Source organism: Salmo salar, chromosome 08 (assembly GCF_965601325.2).
Source record: "Salmo salar chromosome 08, fSalSal1, whole genome shotgun sequence".
Lineage (NCBI taxonomy): Eukaryota > Metazoa > Chordata > Actinopteri > Salmoniformes > Salmonidae > Salmo > Salmo salar.
This window is the reverse complement of record NC_138298.1, coordinates 14,382,273-14,397,705: the sequence shown is the minus strand read 5'-3', so window position 1 is coordinate 14,397,705 and position 15,433 is coordinate 14,382,273. Positions and strand designations below refer to the sequence as shown.

Below are 15,433 nucleotides of genomic sequence, written 5' to 3'. Positions count from 1 at the left end.
TCCCAAGTCCCTACTAAGATCCATCAGGATGTAAACATTGATCTGTCATGGCGTTAACCTGTGGTGGTATTTACTTTTGTCCAGAAAAGGACCAGGTTCTAAGTCTGCTGTCTTCCGCCCTGGCAAAGGACCCTGTCTCAGCCTATGAGGCTCCGGGAAGAGAGCAGCTGACAGTGAAGGAGGTTAAAAACCTCCCTCCTGCCTCCAGAATGGTTTCGATCAGTGAGGAGGATACCACCAGGTTAGTGTTTCCAACCAGAAAATGACGGCATTGTAAGACACCTATGCCAAATGTTGTCTACTGGGAGGATCGATTGTTTAAACATTTTGGTTGTTTTGGGGTCACTGGAAGATGGCAAAAGCTTTTAGTGGATCACAGCAAAAAAAGTATGTTTTGGAAATATTGCACTTTGCAAGTTGGCTGCACACTTCACAGTATACAGCCCCAGAACCAAATGCAGCCTAAAATGTAATTGATGATGTGGGGGGAGGAAATCCTAGTTCTTAAGGAAATCTATTTGAAATTGGATGAATGATGATGCAATGCCATGTAGCATGAAATCGCCATGCTGCCAAGAAATAGTACATCCCGCTATAACAATTTTCTGGCCCCTTGAATCATGTCAATATCTGGCTGCCACTTCCCCCCTGGACAAAAATTCTAAGTTGTGCACCCCTGCACTAGGTGCTGTATATCAATACTGCTGCCCACTGGCCAATACATTTAGCCTATTGAAAAAGGACAGCCTGTAATGTATTTACAAAATATATTATGTTTACTCTTCACAGATGTCATTCCCTAGAAATTATGTCAAACTGTGACTCAGGTGAGTCTCCAAGGTTAAGTACTGACAAATAATATAATTCATTGACCTAGTAATTAATATGTTGATTGATTCACTCAATATCTGGAGATCTGTCTGTCTATCTATAATACACCATTCCCAGGTAAACTGGAGGATGCAGGCACAGAGAGGGCAGAGTCCAAGACCCCCAGGGAGAGACACATTGCCAGACCCCTGAGTACCCAGAGGACCCTGGGAAGCCCAACCGTGTGTCACCTCAACCAAAAGGTGGTCCTATGTTACACCAAGCGGGCCCTGATGCTTCACACACCACCTGGAGTGTTCCAGGCCGAATGGCCCAACTATACCCAGCAGGCACCTGGCTCACTCGTGACATAAAACACAACTCTTGGCAATATACCTGGGGTTGGTTCAGGAAGTTCCAACGTCACTGAGCATTCAGATAGAAATGTATGATGTAGAATAGATACCATTGTCTGTCATGTTGAATAAGTTATTGTATCAGCTCTAGTGATTCTATTCATATCTGCAACACTCTGAACGTTGTGCCCTAATGAATGAACTTCTCCTGTGCATCTCAATAGACCTCTTATTCAGCAATCGGTAGTCATTTTGGTACTAATTTTATTCTGATTTGGTTTGAATTAGATTTTGAATTAGTGTTTCATTGAGGTGAAAAGGGAGTTAAAATGGGATTTGAGTGTAATCATTAGTTACAACAATACTTTTTACACTGTAATAACATAAGTAGTTACACAGTAATAATGGCAATGTAACGTAAGTGTAACCACATACTGCTCCACTACTAGTATTTCTAGACTGACAATTGTTCACACAAATAGAATAACATCATCTGAAAGAATATAAAGACAATAGGATCCGTAGTCAATATATCTGTATATTTATCTCACTTATTTCCTGAATGCATGAAAAAATAAAGTGAATCAATGAATTCCTATTAATGAATACAATAGACTGTGTACTACTCCCTTCACAGAACAGCGCAAACTGGCTCTAACCAGTATAGAAAGAGGAGTGGGAGGCCCGATGCACAACTGAGCAAGAGGACAAGTACATTAGAGTGTCTAGTTTGAGAAACAGACGCTTCACAGGTCCTCAACTGGCAGTTTCATTAAATAGTACCCGCAAAACACCAGTCTCAATGTCAACAGTGAAGAGGCGACTCCAGGGATGCTGGCCTTCTAGGTAGAGTTGCAAAGAAAAAGCTATATCTCAGACTGGCCAAAAAAAAGAAAAGATTAAGATGGGCAAAAGAACACAGACACTGGACAGAGGAACTCTGCCTAGAAGGCCAGCGTCCTGGACTTGCCTCTTCACTGTTGATGTTGAGACTGGTGTTTTGCGGGTACTATTTAATGAAGCTGCCAGTTGAGGACCTGTGAAGCGTCTGTTTCTCAAACTAGACACTCTAATGTACTTGTCCTCTTGCTCAGTTGTGCATCGGAGCCTCCCACTCCTCTTTCTATTCTGGTTAGAGCCAGTTGGCTGTTCTGTGAAAGGAGTAGTACACCGCGTTGTATGAGATCTTCAGTTTCTTGACAATTTCTCGCATGGGATAGCCTTCATTTCTCAGAACAAGAACAGACTGATGAGTTTCAGAAGAAAGTTATTTGTTTCTGGCCATTTTGAGCCTGTAATCCCATAAATGCTGATGCTCCAGATACTCAACTTGTCTAAAGAAGGCCAGTTTTATTGCTTCGTTAATCAGTACAACAGTTTTCAGCTGTGCTAACATAATTGCCAAAGGGTTTTCTAATGATCAATTAGCCTTTTAAAATGATACATTTGGATTAGCTAACACAACATGCTATTGGAACACAGGAGTGATGGTTGCTGATAATGGGCCTCTGTACGCCTATGTAGATGTTCCATAAAAAAATCTTCAGTTTCCAGCCACAATAGTCATTTACAACATTAACAATGTCTACACTGTATTTCTGATCAATTTGATGTTATTTTAATGGACAAAAAACGTGCTTTTCTTTCAAAAACAATGATATTTCTAAGTGACCCCAAACCTTTGAACTGAAGTGTATATAAATAGGATGAGAAAAAACGACTTCAATGTCAAGGAAATGACTTCACTGCTTGATAAATTCTAGAACAATGATTTCCCTTTCCCTCACAATGTAGTCAAAGATAAGAATCATCCATAATGTAAACCCAGATCAATTTGTCCTTGATGCAGATAGGGGTCCACAGGTCAAGGATCAGTCAGCGTCCCCTCCCACATATCCCCACATCCATCCTTACCATTAGAGTGGGAAACACAAAACTGACCTCAAATCGGTGCTTACAAATTCCTCCACACCGCCACACATACACGGCAGAACGCCAAGTACCTACCATTGGCCCATATGCTGTCTGTTATAGAGTGACGTGTATATTCCATTTCCTTCAACGGTGTGTGCAACAATGCCAGTCTGTTTATTGCAAAATTAGGTGAAAGGTTCAATCTCAAAATGACGCCGTCTCACTACCGAGGGGTAAATGTCACCATTGTTTTCAACCTTTTAGTCGTACGTTGAAAATGTAGAGTATTTTATTGTTTTGAACTTGTTTCTGAAAGTTGGGCAGAATTCGACAGTATCGCTACAGCTGTGAAACTAACGTTACTCTTTAATCCTATATGTAATTGTCTCACTGGTTTTTATCATGATAGGATACTACTTGAGGACGAAACCTCGATGTCAATTCGCACTTGTGCATGCGCTGTTGAGAAGGCTATCGTCCTCTTCTCATCCGATTGATCTTCATGACCATTAGGTATGTCGTAACATAAATGAACTGCTCGCGTACAAAGTGTCATCTCCCGCCAACAGTGGGCATTGCGCCTAGTGATAGTCGAAGGGATTGTCAAATCTCAGCTCTACAAGTTAATGATTTGCTCTTTACCTCGTACTTAGTACTTGAGCGTGGAGTTTGGATTCTGCCCTCCACACCGATTAACATAATTTGAGTAGTTTCGGGTAGCTGAGCCTTTCTTTCTGGCCTTGTGAGCACCGATCCAGTCAACTTTTACCTGCGGTCACCTTCTTGCTCCTAATAGATTGCAAAATGTTAGCTCTCTTTGTGCTTTTGCTCTGCATAACATCTTCATTTTCTGCTTCTACTAGAGGTGAGTTATTTTTCATGTACGGATATGTGTGATGAATATGTTATTTTATATTGTGTTGGTGTGTGATTTGCTTAGAGAGTATGTTAGTAGTTGGGCTCTAGTGTCCTTGGAACTTCTGTCATAAAACCTTTTGAATGGTCTTGCAACAACCAAGCAACCAACAAATCACTTTCACTGGAGATTCATCATTTCACAGCACATGTTTGTTCCTAAATTCAATAGTCAAATAGTTTCCTGGTGATGTAAGGTGGGCTCCCGAGTGGTGCAGCGGTCTAAGGCACTGCATCTCAGTGATAGAGGCGTCACTACAGACTCTGGTTCGATTCCAGGCTATATCACACCTGGCTGTGATTGGGAGTTCCATTGGGCAGTGCACAATTGGCCCAGTGTCATTAGGGTTTGCCTGGGGTAGGCTGTCATTGTAAATAAGAATTTGTTCTTAACTGACTTGCCTAGTTAATAAAAAAAGTACACAACCAATAGTAATTACTCCCCTGAACATTTGAGGCAACCTGCAGGGTAGATATTTTGGATATTACTGTAGCTGGTGGTAAAGTTGTTTTTTGGGTGTCAATTCTATTAATCATAGGCGATATGAATGAAGTAATTTCCTGTACAACTTGGTCAGTAGAAACTAAGGCAGTTGACAAAATGGTTGAATACAGCTGTCTGTGGCAGATTTTGTATGTTTGATTCAGCACTTTGTGATTGGTGATGCAACCCGAAAGTGACACGTCAGTCTTGACTCATGGCCCAATGTCAATTCTTTTGGAATGCTACACTGTATTAGAGCAATCAAGGACTTTAATAGTCCACCCACAATGTTCTCTGTCTCCAGTGTTGATTGTGTCCATCAGAAACGTAGATCATAGTAGGTTTAGCTTACAAAGGTTCTCGTAATAATGACACATTATTACAAGTTGCAATTGGACCACGATGAAGGGCTCACCTTCTGAATCCAGGATGCCTGACAGTATGAATGTATAAATATTCCGGTCTGTTTTTAAATCATCTGCTACAGAGGATAAGATGTTTGGAAGTATTTTGCAAAACGCAACACATGGTTTTACACGTGTCAGGCTCATCCACCTGCCTGATCTTTCTGTCGAACCAGTAGCAATTAGCCAGGGGACCAGTTAAGGTGTGTAATGGTTAAACAATGAATTGTTGCCTAGCCAAAACATTACAAATCTAACAGAGTAATACATTGAACCAATCTGAACTCAAGCCTTTTTGTTATGATTGACATACAAAGAGGAAGTATTTGACTGCCGTAAAGCAGATGATTTGAGGGAAATACCTTAATTCAATCACTGCTTAATGGTATATACCAACTATTTTGTTTAGATGTTTTGACAGAAATCTCACTCAGCAGTGAGGGCCATTTGGTGTTAATCAGCTTGTTGACATTGTACTGATGAAAGACCTTGATATTTATATAGAGAAACACAGGTCTAAGTGAATCCCAACCATTTGGGGTCCTCAGTGAGTTGTCAGAGTTTCAGTAGCCATGTTCAAACTGTACGTAGCCCAGTGCAAACACCCTTGGTTGTCACCAAATTGACTCCAGAAAAGTGACAGTTGGTTTCAATTAGCCAGGCTTAACAAATGCTTGTGTAAAAGGACGTTAAACTGTCCCTGGGCTAATTTTAACCCAGGGTTAAAGATAGCCCTGGGCTAAGAGAATGCAGTTTGAAAAGGCCTAGTGGGGCTCAGAAAGAAAACCGTTTGAGAACCCCTGCTCTAAGTCACTCATCACTGTAAGTTTTGATCTCACGCTGCGATTCCTGCATGGCCCCTCTTGTTTCAGGTGCTGGTGCTGCTGGACCCAGGCTGAACAATGACCAGTTGTACAAATTCAGCTACACCACCGAGGTGCTGGTGGACAGGGCCAAGGGGTCAAAGGATGGCAGTGTCGGCTATAGGATCTCCAGTGACGTGGATGTCAATTTAGTGTGGAGAGACCCCAGCAGCAAGGACGACCAGCTCATACAACTGGTGGTAAGTAATCCCACAGCACCACCTCCTCACCCTGACCCTGACTTTGCCGATATGTACTTACTATGGCTGTAATATGTGGTCGTCCCACCTAGCTATCTTAAGATGAATGCACTAATTGTAAGTCACTCTGGATAAGAATGTCTGCTAATTGACTCAAATTGAAATGTATGTTGGCTGGATGTACCTGAATCCCAAACCCCAGCCCCTAAAACCCCATGCCCCTAGATCCTATGCTCTTGTGTAGGTCTGAGAGGATTGGATAGGTGTAACTGTTTTATGGCAATAACCCTACCTCGCCATATGATAGCCAAGTTGGAATTTTTGCCATATCGCTTAGACCTATCTAGTCTTTTCAGATCTACACAAATGCAGAGAGGGCAGTGAGTAGGGGGTAGGGGTTGATTTAGGATTCATTCAGGGACAGACTGAGAGCCAGTTTTTGTCAAACCCCCACATGTTTCCCTGGGATATTGAATAAAAAAAAAAAAAAACTCTTGTTTTGGGAGGATACATGTTGGAGTTTATACATGCAAAATGTTGTTTATTTGTATTTATTATGGATCCTCATTAGCTGCTGCTCTTCCAAAATTAAGGCAATTTATACAATTTTAAAAACATTACAATACATTCAGACTGTGTGCCCTCAGGGCTCTACACCACCACTACCACATATACAGTACAAAATCCATGTGTACGTGTGTGTATAGTGCGTATGCTATTGTGTGTATGCTGTCTTTACAATGTGGAAGGAAACTCAACCACATATTGATATGATCCTGGGAAAGAGGTTCTTAATGTCTCCTGTAATTGGAAATACTAGAAAAAAAAGCATGGTCTGATTGTGTAAAAATAGTACTTAAGTTCTCACAGGCCCCTCAGGGAGTTAAAAAAAAATTGTATTTAAAAAGGCCTGGGTTCAAATAGTATTTTAATTCTGTTAAATACTTAAGTTGTGCTTAATTGTGTGTGCCTGGCCCAAAAGCAGTCATTCCTGTCTGGAATTCCAGACAGGCTAAACCAAACACTGACAGTTTTTGAATAGGTTCAAATAGTATTTGAAATCATTCAAAGTCAATACCTTCCACTCTGGTTGTATTCTATGGAGAATATTGATTTTGAGCTGCTTGAAATGTCCTAAGCTTTTTATTCACTAACTTTTCTTCTGCCCTTTGAGGAACATGCATCCATGTTATAAATTCCTCCTTTTTTCTTAATGTGACTATGTCCTCATCCTCCTCCAAATCATCTAACAAGCTCTTCCATTCCCATCCACAGATCTCAAACGTGAAGATAGAAAATGTGGCCCAACGCTCAGCCAAGAAGAACATATTCCAGGGCGCCACAACGCAAAGCCTTCTCGGAGAGAATAAGCTGGCAGCACTGGAAAGGCCGTTCATGGTGCACCTGAAAAACGGAAAGGTAAGAGCTGTGGATGTTGGTTTGTTTCTATTATAATACATTATAAAGGGGCTCATTCATGCTCATAACAGGTCTTAAAAATAATTAGAACTGCATCATAATGCATTATACTTGCAGGCGCTAAGTAAAGTGTTACTGTACGTTTTTATTGATGCATAATGCAAAATTATTGATTGAACTTAAGGCAGTTACTAGGAACATGAATGTTCTTTGGGTACACTGTAGTGGAGATTATCTGCCATAGGTAGATGTAGTAAAATGTATAGGTAGTAGGATGTTTAATTGTTACCAGAAGTATACTAGATATATTACAAATAGCTATTTTTCTATCATTGTAGTACTATTGCTGTTATATCTTCATAGGTCAATAGTCATAAAAGTGTTGTGCAATTGTACATTTATATCAACCATCACTTTTACTACAATCAGTTAAGATTTAAAGAAATTGACTAAATCTAGTATGGGAGCCATTTCTGGAGCATCATTGATGACATCTGTATTGCCGGGGACTATTATTGGAACCGTAATTGGTAATGTGTCCATGTGGTGACGCTGGAAGGGGAAATACCAGACAGATGGTGAGTACAGGGCAAGGGTCAATCCTTCAGATTGCTGGCCGGCTGGTTATCAGATCTCACGAGAGACAAGTGTGGGGGCATTGGCGTGGCAAAGGGGTGCCGTTCCTGGATGACACAGACAGGCTGAGGAGAATAGGTGAACCAGTTGATCAGTGAATGTCCTGTTGAATGCATTGTGATCAGCTAAATCTGTTATGAAAATATTACGAATTTAGCACTGGACTGTATATATTGAAATTAAATCTATCTCATAGTTTTACAAACTATTATAAGTGACTACATACACTCACTGGCCAGTTTTATTAGGTACACCCATCTACTACCGGGTCGGACGCCCCTTTGCCTTCCACAGGAATGTTCCACAGGGATGTTGGTCCATGCAGTTGATGCAGATTGAACACCTGTTAGCCTGCATGATTCTTGCCATTCTCCTTGGACCTCTCTCATCAACAAGCTGTTTTCGCCCACAGGACTGCCGTTGACTGGATGTTTTTGTTTGTCGCACCAATCTCGGTAAACCCTAGACAGGCATGTGTGAAAAACCCAGGATACCATGCTCAAAGTTGTTTAGGTCGGTTGTGTTGCACATTCTAATGTTCAATTGAACAATAACCGAATGCCTTTATGCCTGCTTTATATTACAAGCCACGGCCATGTGACTCACTGTCTGTAGGAGCAATCCATTTTCATGAACAGGGTTGTGTACCTAATAAACTGGCCAGTTAGTGTAAGATAATGAGAGAGTGACATGATTTTGAAACTTTTGTGATAGTGACCTTAGGTTGACTGTTTGTTTTTACTACAATGTGATTTATTGTCTACAACCTTTGTACTTCCGTATTGTATTTTGGACTTTTTATGCTGTAGTCTCTGCAATGTTAGACATGGTTTTTCAAATGAAGCTTTCTATCTCAAATCAAATGTATTTATATAGCCCTTCTTACATCAGCTGATATCTCAAAGTGCTGTACAGAAACCCAGCCTAAAACCCCAAAAAGCAAGCAATGCAGGTGTAGAAGCACGGTGGCTAGGAAAAACTCCCTAGAAAGGCCAAAACCTAGGAAGAAACCTAGAGAGGAACCAGGCTATGAGGGGTGGCCAGTCCTCTTCTGGTTGTGCCAGGTGGAGATTATAACAGCACATGGCCAAGTTGTTCAAATGTTCATAAATGACCAGCATGGTCAAATAATAATCATAGTAGTTGTCGAGGGTGTAACAGGTCAGCAACTCAAGAGTAAGTGTCAGTTGGCTTTTTCATAGCCGATCTTTGAGAGTATCTCTACCGCTCCTGCTGTCTCTAGAGAGTTGAAAACAGCAGGTCTGGGACAGGTAGCACGTCTGGTGAACAGGTCAGGGTTCCAGCAGGTCTGGGACAGCAGTTCTGGGACAGGTAGCACGTCCGGTGAACAGGTCAGGGTTCCATAGCCGCAGGCAGAACAGTTGAAACTGGAGCAGCAGCACGGCCAGGTGGACTGGGGACAGCAAGGAGTCATCATGCCAGGTAGTGCTGAGGCATGGTCCTAAGGCTCAGGTCCTCCGAGAGAGAGAAAGAATTAGAGAGAGCATATCTAAGTTGATAATGGCTGAATATGGACAAAAATAGGTTGAAGAATGATATTCTAAAACAAATAACTAAAACCTAATAAATCTAGTGATTTAATCTAAACCTCAAAGTGTGACTTACAGTGTGATGCCCTGAGTTGAGTGAAATACGCTGTGAAGGTGAATAAGACATGTGTTTGATAGTGTCTGACTGCAGAATGTGTCTTAGGTTGCCGTGGGCATTCCTTGCCAAGAAAATTACACTCTTATTGGCCCCTGTGCCACGCCATGGCCATAATCCAGAGAGGGTACAAAAGGTCCAGAACGGCAGGCAGTCTCAAGGTCAGGGCAGGCAGGGGTCAATAATCCAGTGAGGTGGGGCAAGGTATAGAACGGCAGGCAGAACGGTCAAAACCGGGATGGACTAGAAAACAGGAGCAGGAACAGGGGAACAAACGCTGGTAGGTTTCACAAAAGAAAATTAATTGGCAACAGAGAACAAAGGTATAAATACACAGGATAATGAGGAACATGGGTGACACCTGGAGGGGGATGGAGACAAGCACATAGACAGCTGAAACAGATCAGGGTGTGATACATACCTTGCCGAAAGAAAAGGAACTCCCACGCAAGGCACGCCCTCAAGATGCATTTCACAGTCAGACCCTACGTAGTCAGACTCTTTTCCATTTGTTGACATCTCATCATTATCTGAGGCACTTTGATAATATTAATCGGAGAAAAGTACTTCTAATTTTGCTGTTCTGTCACTTGACTCTAGTGCACTGTTTCGTATCATATTGACTTGTTTGTTGTTCCATGCCTCTGTTTCAGGTGAGCAGCTTTTACTGCTATAAGGCAGAGCCTGCTTCCATTAAGAACTTGAAAAGGGGTGTGGCTAGCTTGCTACAGGTGCAGTCCAGATCTGGGAAGGTCATAGAGGTAAATGAGACCCAATACATATACAGTTACAGGAAATTGTGGAAACATTTAATCTGCAGTCCTATTTTAGCAGGCACTTACTAAGAGATGATGTGATAACAATGAGTACTTTTGATAGACTTTTAACAAACTCAATTGGTAACCACCGCCGTGTACCAAATTGTTTGTGTATATATATATATATATATATAGGGAACACTTAAACAACACAATGTAACTCCAAGTCAATCACAGTTCTGTGAAATCAAACTGTCCACTTAGGAAGCAACACTGATTGACAATAAATTTCACATGCTGTTGTGCAAATGGAATAGACAACAGGTGGAAATTATAGGCAATTAGCAAGACACCCCCAATAAAGGAGTGGTTCTGCAAGTGGGGACCACAGACCACTTCTCAGTTCCTATGCTTCCTGGCTGATGTTTTGGTCACTTTTGAATGCTGGCATTGCTTTCACTCTAGTGGTAGCATGAGACGGAGTCTACAACCCACACAAGTAGCTCAGGTAGTGCAGCTCATCCAGGATGGCACATCAATGCGAGCTGTGGCAAGGTTTGCTGTGTCTGTCAGCGTAGTGTCCAGAGCATGGAGGCGCTACCAGGAGACAGGCCAGTACATCAGGAGACGTGGAGGAGGCCGTAGGAGGGCAACAACCCAGCAGCAGGACCGCTACCTCCGCCTTTGTGCAAGGAGGAGCAGGAGAAACACTGCCAGAGCCCTGCAAAATGACCTCCAGCAGGCCACAAATATGCATGTGTCTGCTCAAACGGTCAGAAACAGACTCCATGAGGGTGGTATGAGGGCCCGACGTCCACAGGTGGGGGTTGTGCTTACAGCCCAACACCGTGCAGGACGTTTGGCATTTGCCAGAGAACACCAAGATTGTCAAATTCGCCACTGGCGCCCTGTGCTCTTCACAGATGAAAGCAGGTTCACACTGAGCATGTGACAGACGTGACAGAGTCTGGAGACACCGTGGAGAACGTTCTGCAGCCTGCAACATCCTCCAGCATGACCGGTTTGGCGGTGGGTCAGTCATGGTGTGGGGTGGCATTTCTTTGGGGGGCCGCACAGTCCTCCATGTGCTCGCCAGAGGTAGCCTGACTGCCATTAGGTACCGAGATGAGATCCTCCGACCCCTTGTGAGACCATATGCTGGTGCAGTTGGCCCTGGGTTCCTCCTAATGCAAGACAATGCTAAACCTCATGTGGCTGGAGTGTGTCAGCAGTTCCTGCAAGAAGAAGGCATTGACGCTATGGACTGGCCCGCCCGTTCCCCAGACCTGAATCCAATTGAGCACATCTGGGACATCATGTCGCGCTCCATCCACCAACGCCACGTTGCCCCACAGACTGTCCAGGAGTTGGCGGATGCTTTAGTCCAGGTCTGGGAGGAGCGAATTACAAATTCCTCAAAAATACAAAAACTTCAATTTTTCAAACATATGACTATTTCACAGCATTTTAAAGACAAGACTCTCCTTTATCTAACCACACTGTCTGATTTCAAAAAGGCTTTACAGCGAAAGCAAAACATTAGATTATGTCAGCAGAGTACCCAGCCAGAAATAATCAGACACCCATTTTTCAAGCTAGCATATAATGTCACAAAAACCCAGAAGACAGCTAAATGCAGCACTAACCTTTGATGATCTTCATCAGATGACACACCTAGGACATTATGTTATACAATACATGCATGTTTTGTTCAATCAAGTTCATATTTATATCAAACAGCTTTTTACATTAGCATGTGACGTTCAGAACTAGCATACCCCCCGCAAACTTCCGGGGAATTTGCTAACAATTTACTAAATTACTCACGATAAACGTTCACAAAAAGCATAACAATTATTTTAAGAATTATAGATACAGAACTCCTCTATGCATTCGATATGTCCGATTTGAAAATAGCTTTTTGGTGAAAGCACATTTTGCAATATTCTAAGTACATAGCCCAGCCATCACGGGCTAGCTATTTAGACACCCGGCAAGTTTAGCACTCACCAATATCAGATTTACTATTATAAAAGTTTGATTACCTTTTGTTGTCTTCGTCAGAATGCACTCCCAGGACTGCTACTTCAATAACAAGTGTTGGTTTGGTCCAAAATAATCCATCGTTATATCCGAATAGCGGCGTTTTGTTCGTGCGTCCCAGACACTATCCGAAATGGTAAATCAGGGTCGCGCGCATGGCGCAATTCGTGACAAAAAAATGTAAATATTCCATTACCGTACTTCGAAGCATGTCAACCGCTGTTTAAAATCCATTTTTATGCTATTTTTCTCGTAAAAAAGCGACAATATTCCGACCGGGAATGTCCATTTAGCTAAACAGAGGAAAGAAAACAAAGCTTTCGGTCGACGCGGGCACGAGCCTGAGTCTCACAGTACTGTAACCAGCCACTACCCAAACGCGCTACTTTGTTTCAGCCAGAGCCTGCAAAGCCACGATTCAGCGTTTTGCCGCCTTCTGACAGCCTATGGCAGCCGTAGGAAGTGTCACGGGACAGCTAAGATCCTCACTCTTCAATAAACAGAGACAAGAAGAACGACACCTTGTCAGACAGGCCACTTCCTGCATGAAATCTTCTCAGGTTTTTGCCTGCCATATGAGTTCTGTTATACTCACAGACACCATTAAAACAGTTTTAGAAACTTTAGGGTGTTTTCTATCCAAAGCCAATAATTATATGCATATTCTAGTTACTGGGCAGGAGTAGTAACCAGATTAAATCGGGTACGTTTTTTATCCAGCCGTGAAAATACTGCCCCCTATCCATAACAGGTTAAGTGTTCCCTTTTATTTTTTTGATATATATATATATATACATACACACTCTACTGGTCAAAAGTTTTAGAGCACCTACTCATTCAAGGGTTTTTCTTTATTTTTACTATTTTATACATTGTAGCATAATAGTGAAGACCATCAAATCTATGAAATAACAATCATGTAGTAACCAAAAAGGTATTAAACAAATGAAAATATATTTTATATTTGAGATTCTTCAAATAGCCACCCTTTGCCTTGATGACAGCTTTGCACACTCATGGCATTCTCTCAACCAGCTTCATGAGGTAGTCACCTGGAAGGCATTTCAATTAACAGGTGTTTTATTGAATTTCTTTCCTTAATGTGTTTTAGCCAATCAGTTGTGTTGTGACAAGGTGGTGGGGGGGCATGAAGGTCAGTCAATACGGAAAATTTCAAGAACTTTGAGAGTTTCTTCAAGTGCAGTCGCAAAAACCATCAAGCGCTATGACGAAACTGGCTTTCATGAGGACCGACACAGAGTTACCTCTGCTACAGAGGATAAGTTCATTAGAGTTACCAGTGTCAGAAATTTTAGCCCAAATAAATGCTTCACAGAGTTCAAGTAACAGACACATCTCAACATCAACTGTTAAGAGGAGACTCTGTGAATCAGGCCTTCGTGGTCGAGTTGCTTCAAAGAAATCACTACTAAAGGATAACAAGAAGAGACTTGCTTGTGCCAGGAAACAATAGACATTAGCCAGGTGGAAATCTGTCCTTTCGTCTGAGTCCAAATTTGAGATTTTGGGTTCCAACTGCCATGTCTTTATGAGACGCGTTGCTGGTGAACGGATAATCTCTGCATGTGTATTTCCCACCGTGAAGCATGGAGGAGGAGGTGTGATGGTGTAGAGGTGTGTTGCTGGTGACACTGTCTGATTTATTTAGAATTCAAGGCACACTTAACCAGCATGACTGCCACAGCATTCTGCAGCGATACGCCATCCTATCTGGTTTGCACTGAGTGGGACTATCATTTGTTTTTCAACAGGACAATGACCTAACACACCTCCAGGCTATGTAAGGGCTATTTGACCAAGAAGGAGAGTGATGGAGTACTGCTTCAGATGACCTGACCGCCACAATCACCTGACCTCAACCCAATTTAGATGGTTTGGGATGAGTTGAACCGCAGAGTGAAGGAAAAGCAGCCAGCAAGTGCTCAGCATATGTTTGAACTCCTGTTGGAAAAGCGTTCCAGGTGAAGCTGGTTGAGATTGTGCCATGAGTGTGCAAAGCTGTCAGCCACCTTTTGCCTTGATATTTGAAGAATCTCAAATTTAAAATGTATTTTGATTTGTTTAACACTTTTGGTTACTCCATGATTCCATCCATATGTGTTATTTCATAGTTTTGATGTCTTCACTATTATTCTAAAATGTCAAAATAAGAAAAACCCTTGAATGAGCAGGTGTCATGTCATCAAAAAAATAAAAATAATAATGCACTGTAAAATAAAATTTTACCAAAAACACAGTCGTAAGTTTGCAATGAATTCTCAATGTAAATCATTCGAACAAATGCTTAAAACTGTTTTTCTATGGTTTTCTGTGTGAGTACTTTTGGTTGGCTGACTGATATTTCTGGGAACAGAATGACGTGTCCGGGAGATGTACGGTAGAGTACAAGGCTGCCCAAGGCCAGGTGACAAGGACCAAGGCTTTGGAGACCTGCAAGACCGCAGAGACCGGCTTCACCACCTACATTCAGGTCCTGGGCGTGAGTGGGGAGTCCAGCTCTGTCACCGTTTTCACCCTGGAGGATGGCTTCATTAAGTCAGCCACAGCCAAGGAGACTCACATCCTAGCAGTCAACGCACGCCGCACCACCGCCGCTAAAATAGTGTCCAGGTAAGGTGTGACACAAATCAAATTTTATTTGTCACATGCGCCAAATACAACAGGTGAAGACCTTACCATGAAATGCTTACTTACAAGCCCTTAACCAACAATGCGGCTTTAAGAAAAATAAGACACAAGGGAGTCAAATGGAATTTTAATGGTGAAATTCTGCTCTAAACTTTGAGGCAATAGTTTTATTTCTTCTTTTTGTTTACTACATTAATCCAACACATGCATTCTTTCATTGTAAAGGTAATGTTATTTTTTTCACTTACTGATTTTGAGTAGGCTTTCTGAGAGCATCAATTGCAAGGAACAGAAACTGATTGATTGATTTGGATTTG

The 15,433-nt window shown here is 42.0% G+C and overlaps 1 protein-coding gene and 1 long non-coding RNA gene across 3 annotated transcripts in view; both read left to right on the top strand.

The window, feature by feature from the left end:
- Window positions 1-786: 786 nt before the first annotated feature.
- On the top strand, window positions 787-1,758 carry LOC145881521 (uncharacterized). The gene is made up of 2 exons (XR_014393066.1): window positions 787-827; window positions 949-1,758. It is a non-coding gene; the product is annotated as an uncharacterized LOC145881521 (long non-coding RNA).
- Window positions 1,759-3,394: 1,636 nt separating this feature from the next.
- The window catches only part of LOC106609996 (microsomal triglyceride transfer protein), a 51,464-nt gene continuing 39,425 nt past the window's right edge, over window positions 3,395-15,433 (top strand). Inside the window, exons 1-5 of one of the 2 annotated variants that reach the window (XM_082978394.1) lie at window positions 3,395-3,593; window positions 5,756-5,946; window positions 7,222-7,365; window positions 10,320-10,427; window positions 14,842-15,098. In XM_082978394.1, coding sequence (XP_082834520.1) covers window positions 7,342-7,365; window positions 10,320-10,427; window positions 14,842-15,098 — 389 coding nt within the window. In that variant the 5' untranslated portion in view covers window positions 3,395-3,593; window positions 5,756-5,946; window positions 7,222-7,341. Of the gene's footprint in view, window positions 3,594-3,639; window positions 3,946-5,755; window positions 5,947-7,221; window positions 7,366-10,319; window positions 10,428-14,841; window positions 15,099-15,433 lie in introns of those variants that run through there. The other variant, XM_014209080.2, reaches the window with a different exon arrangement.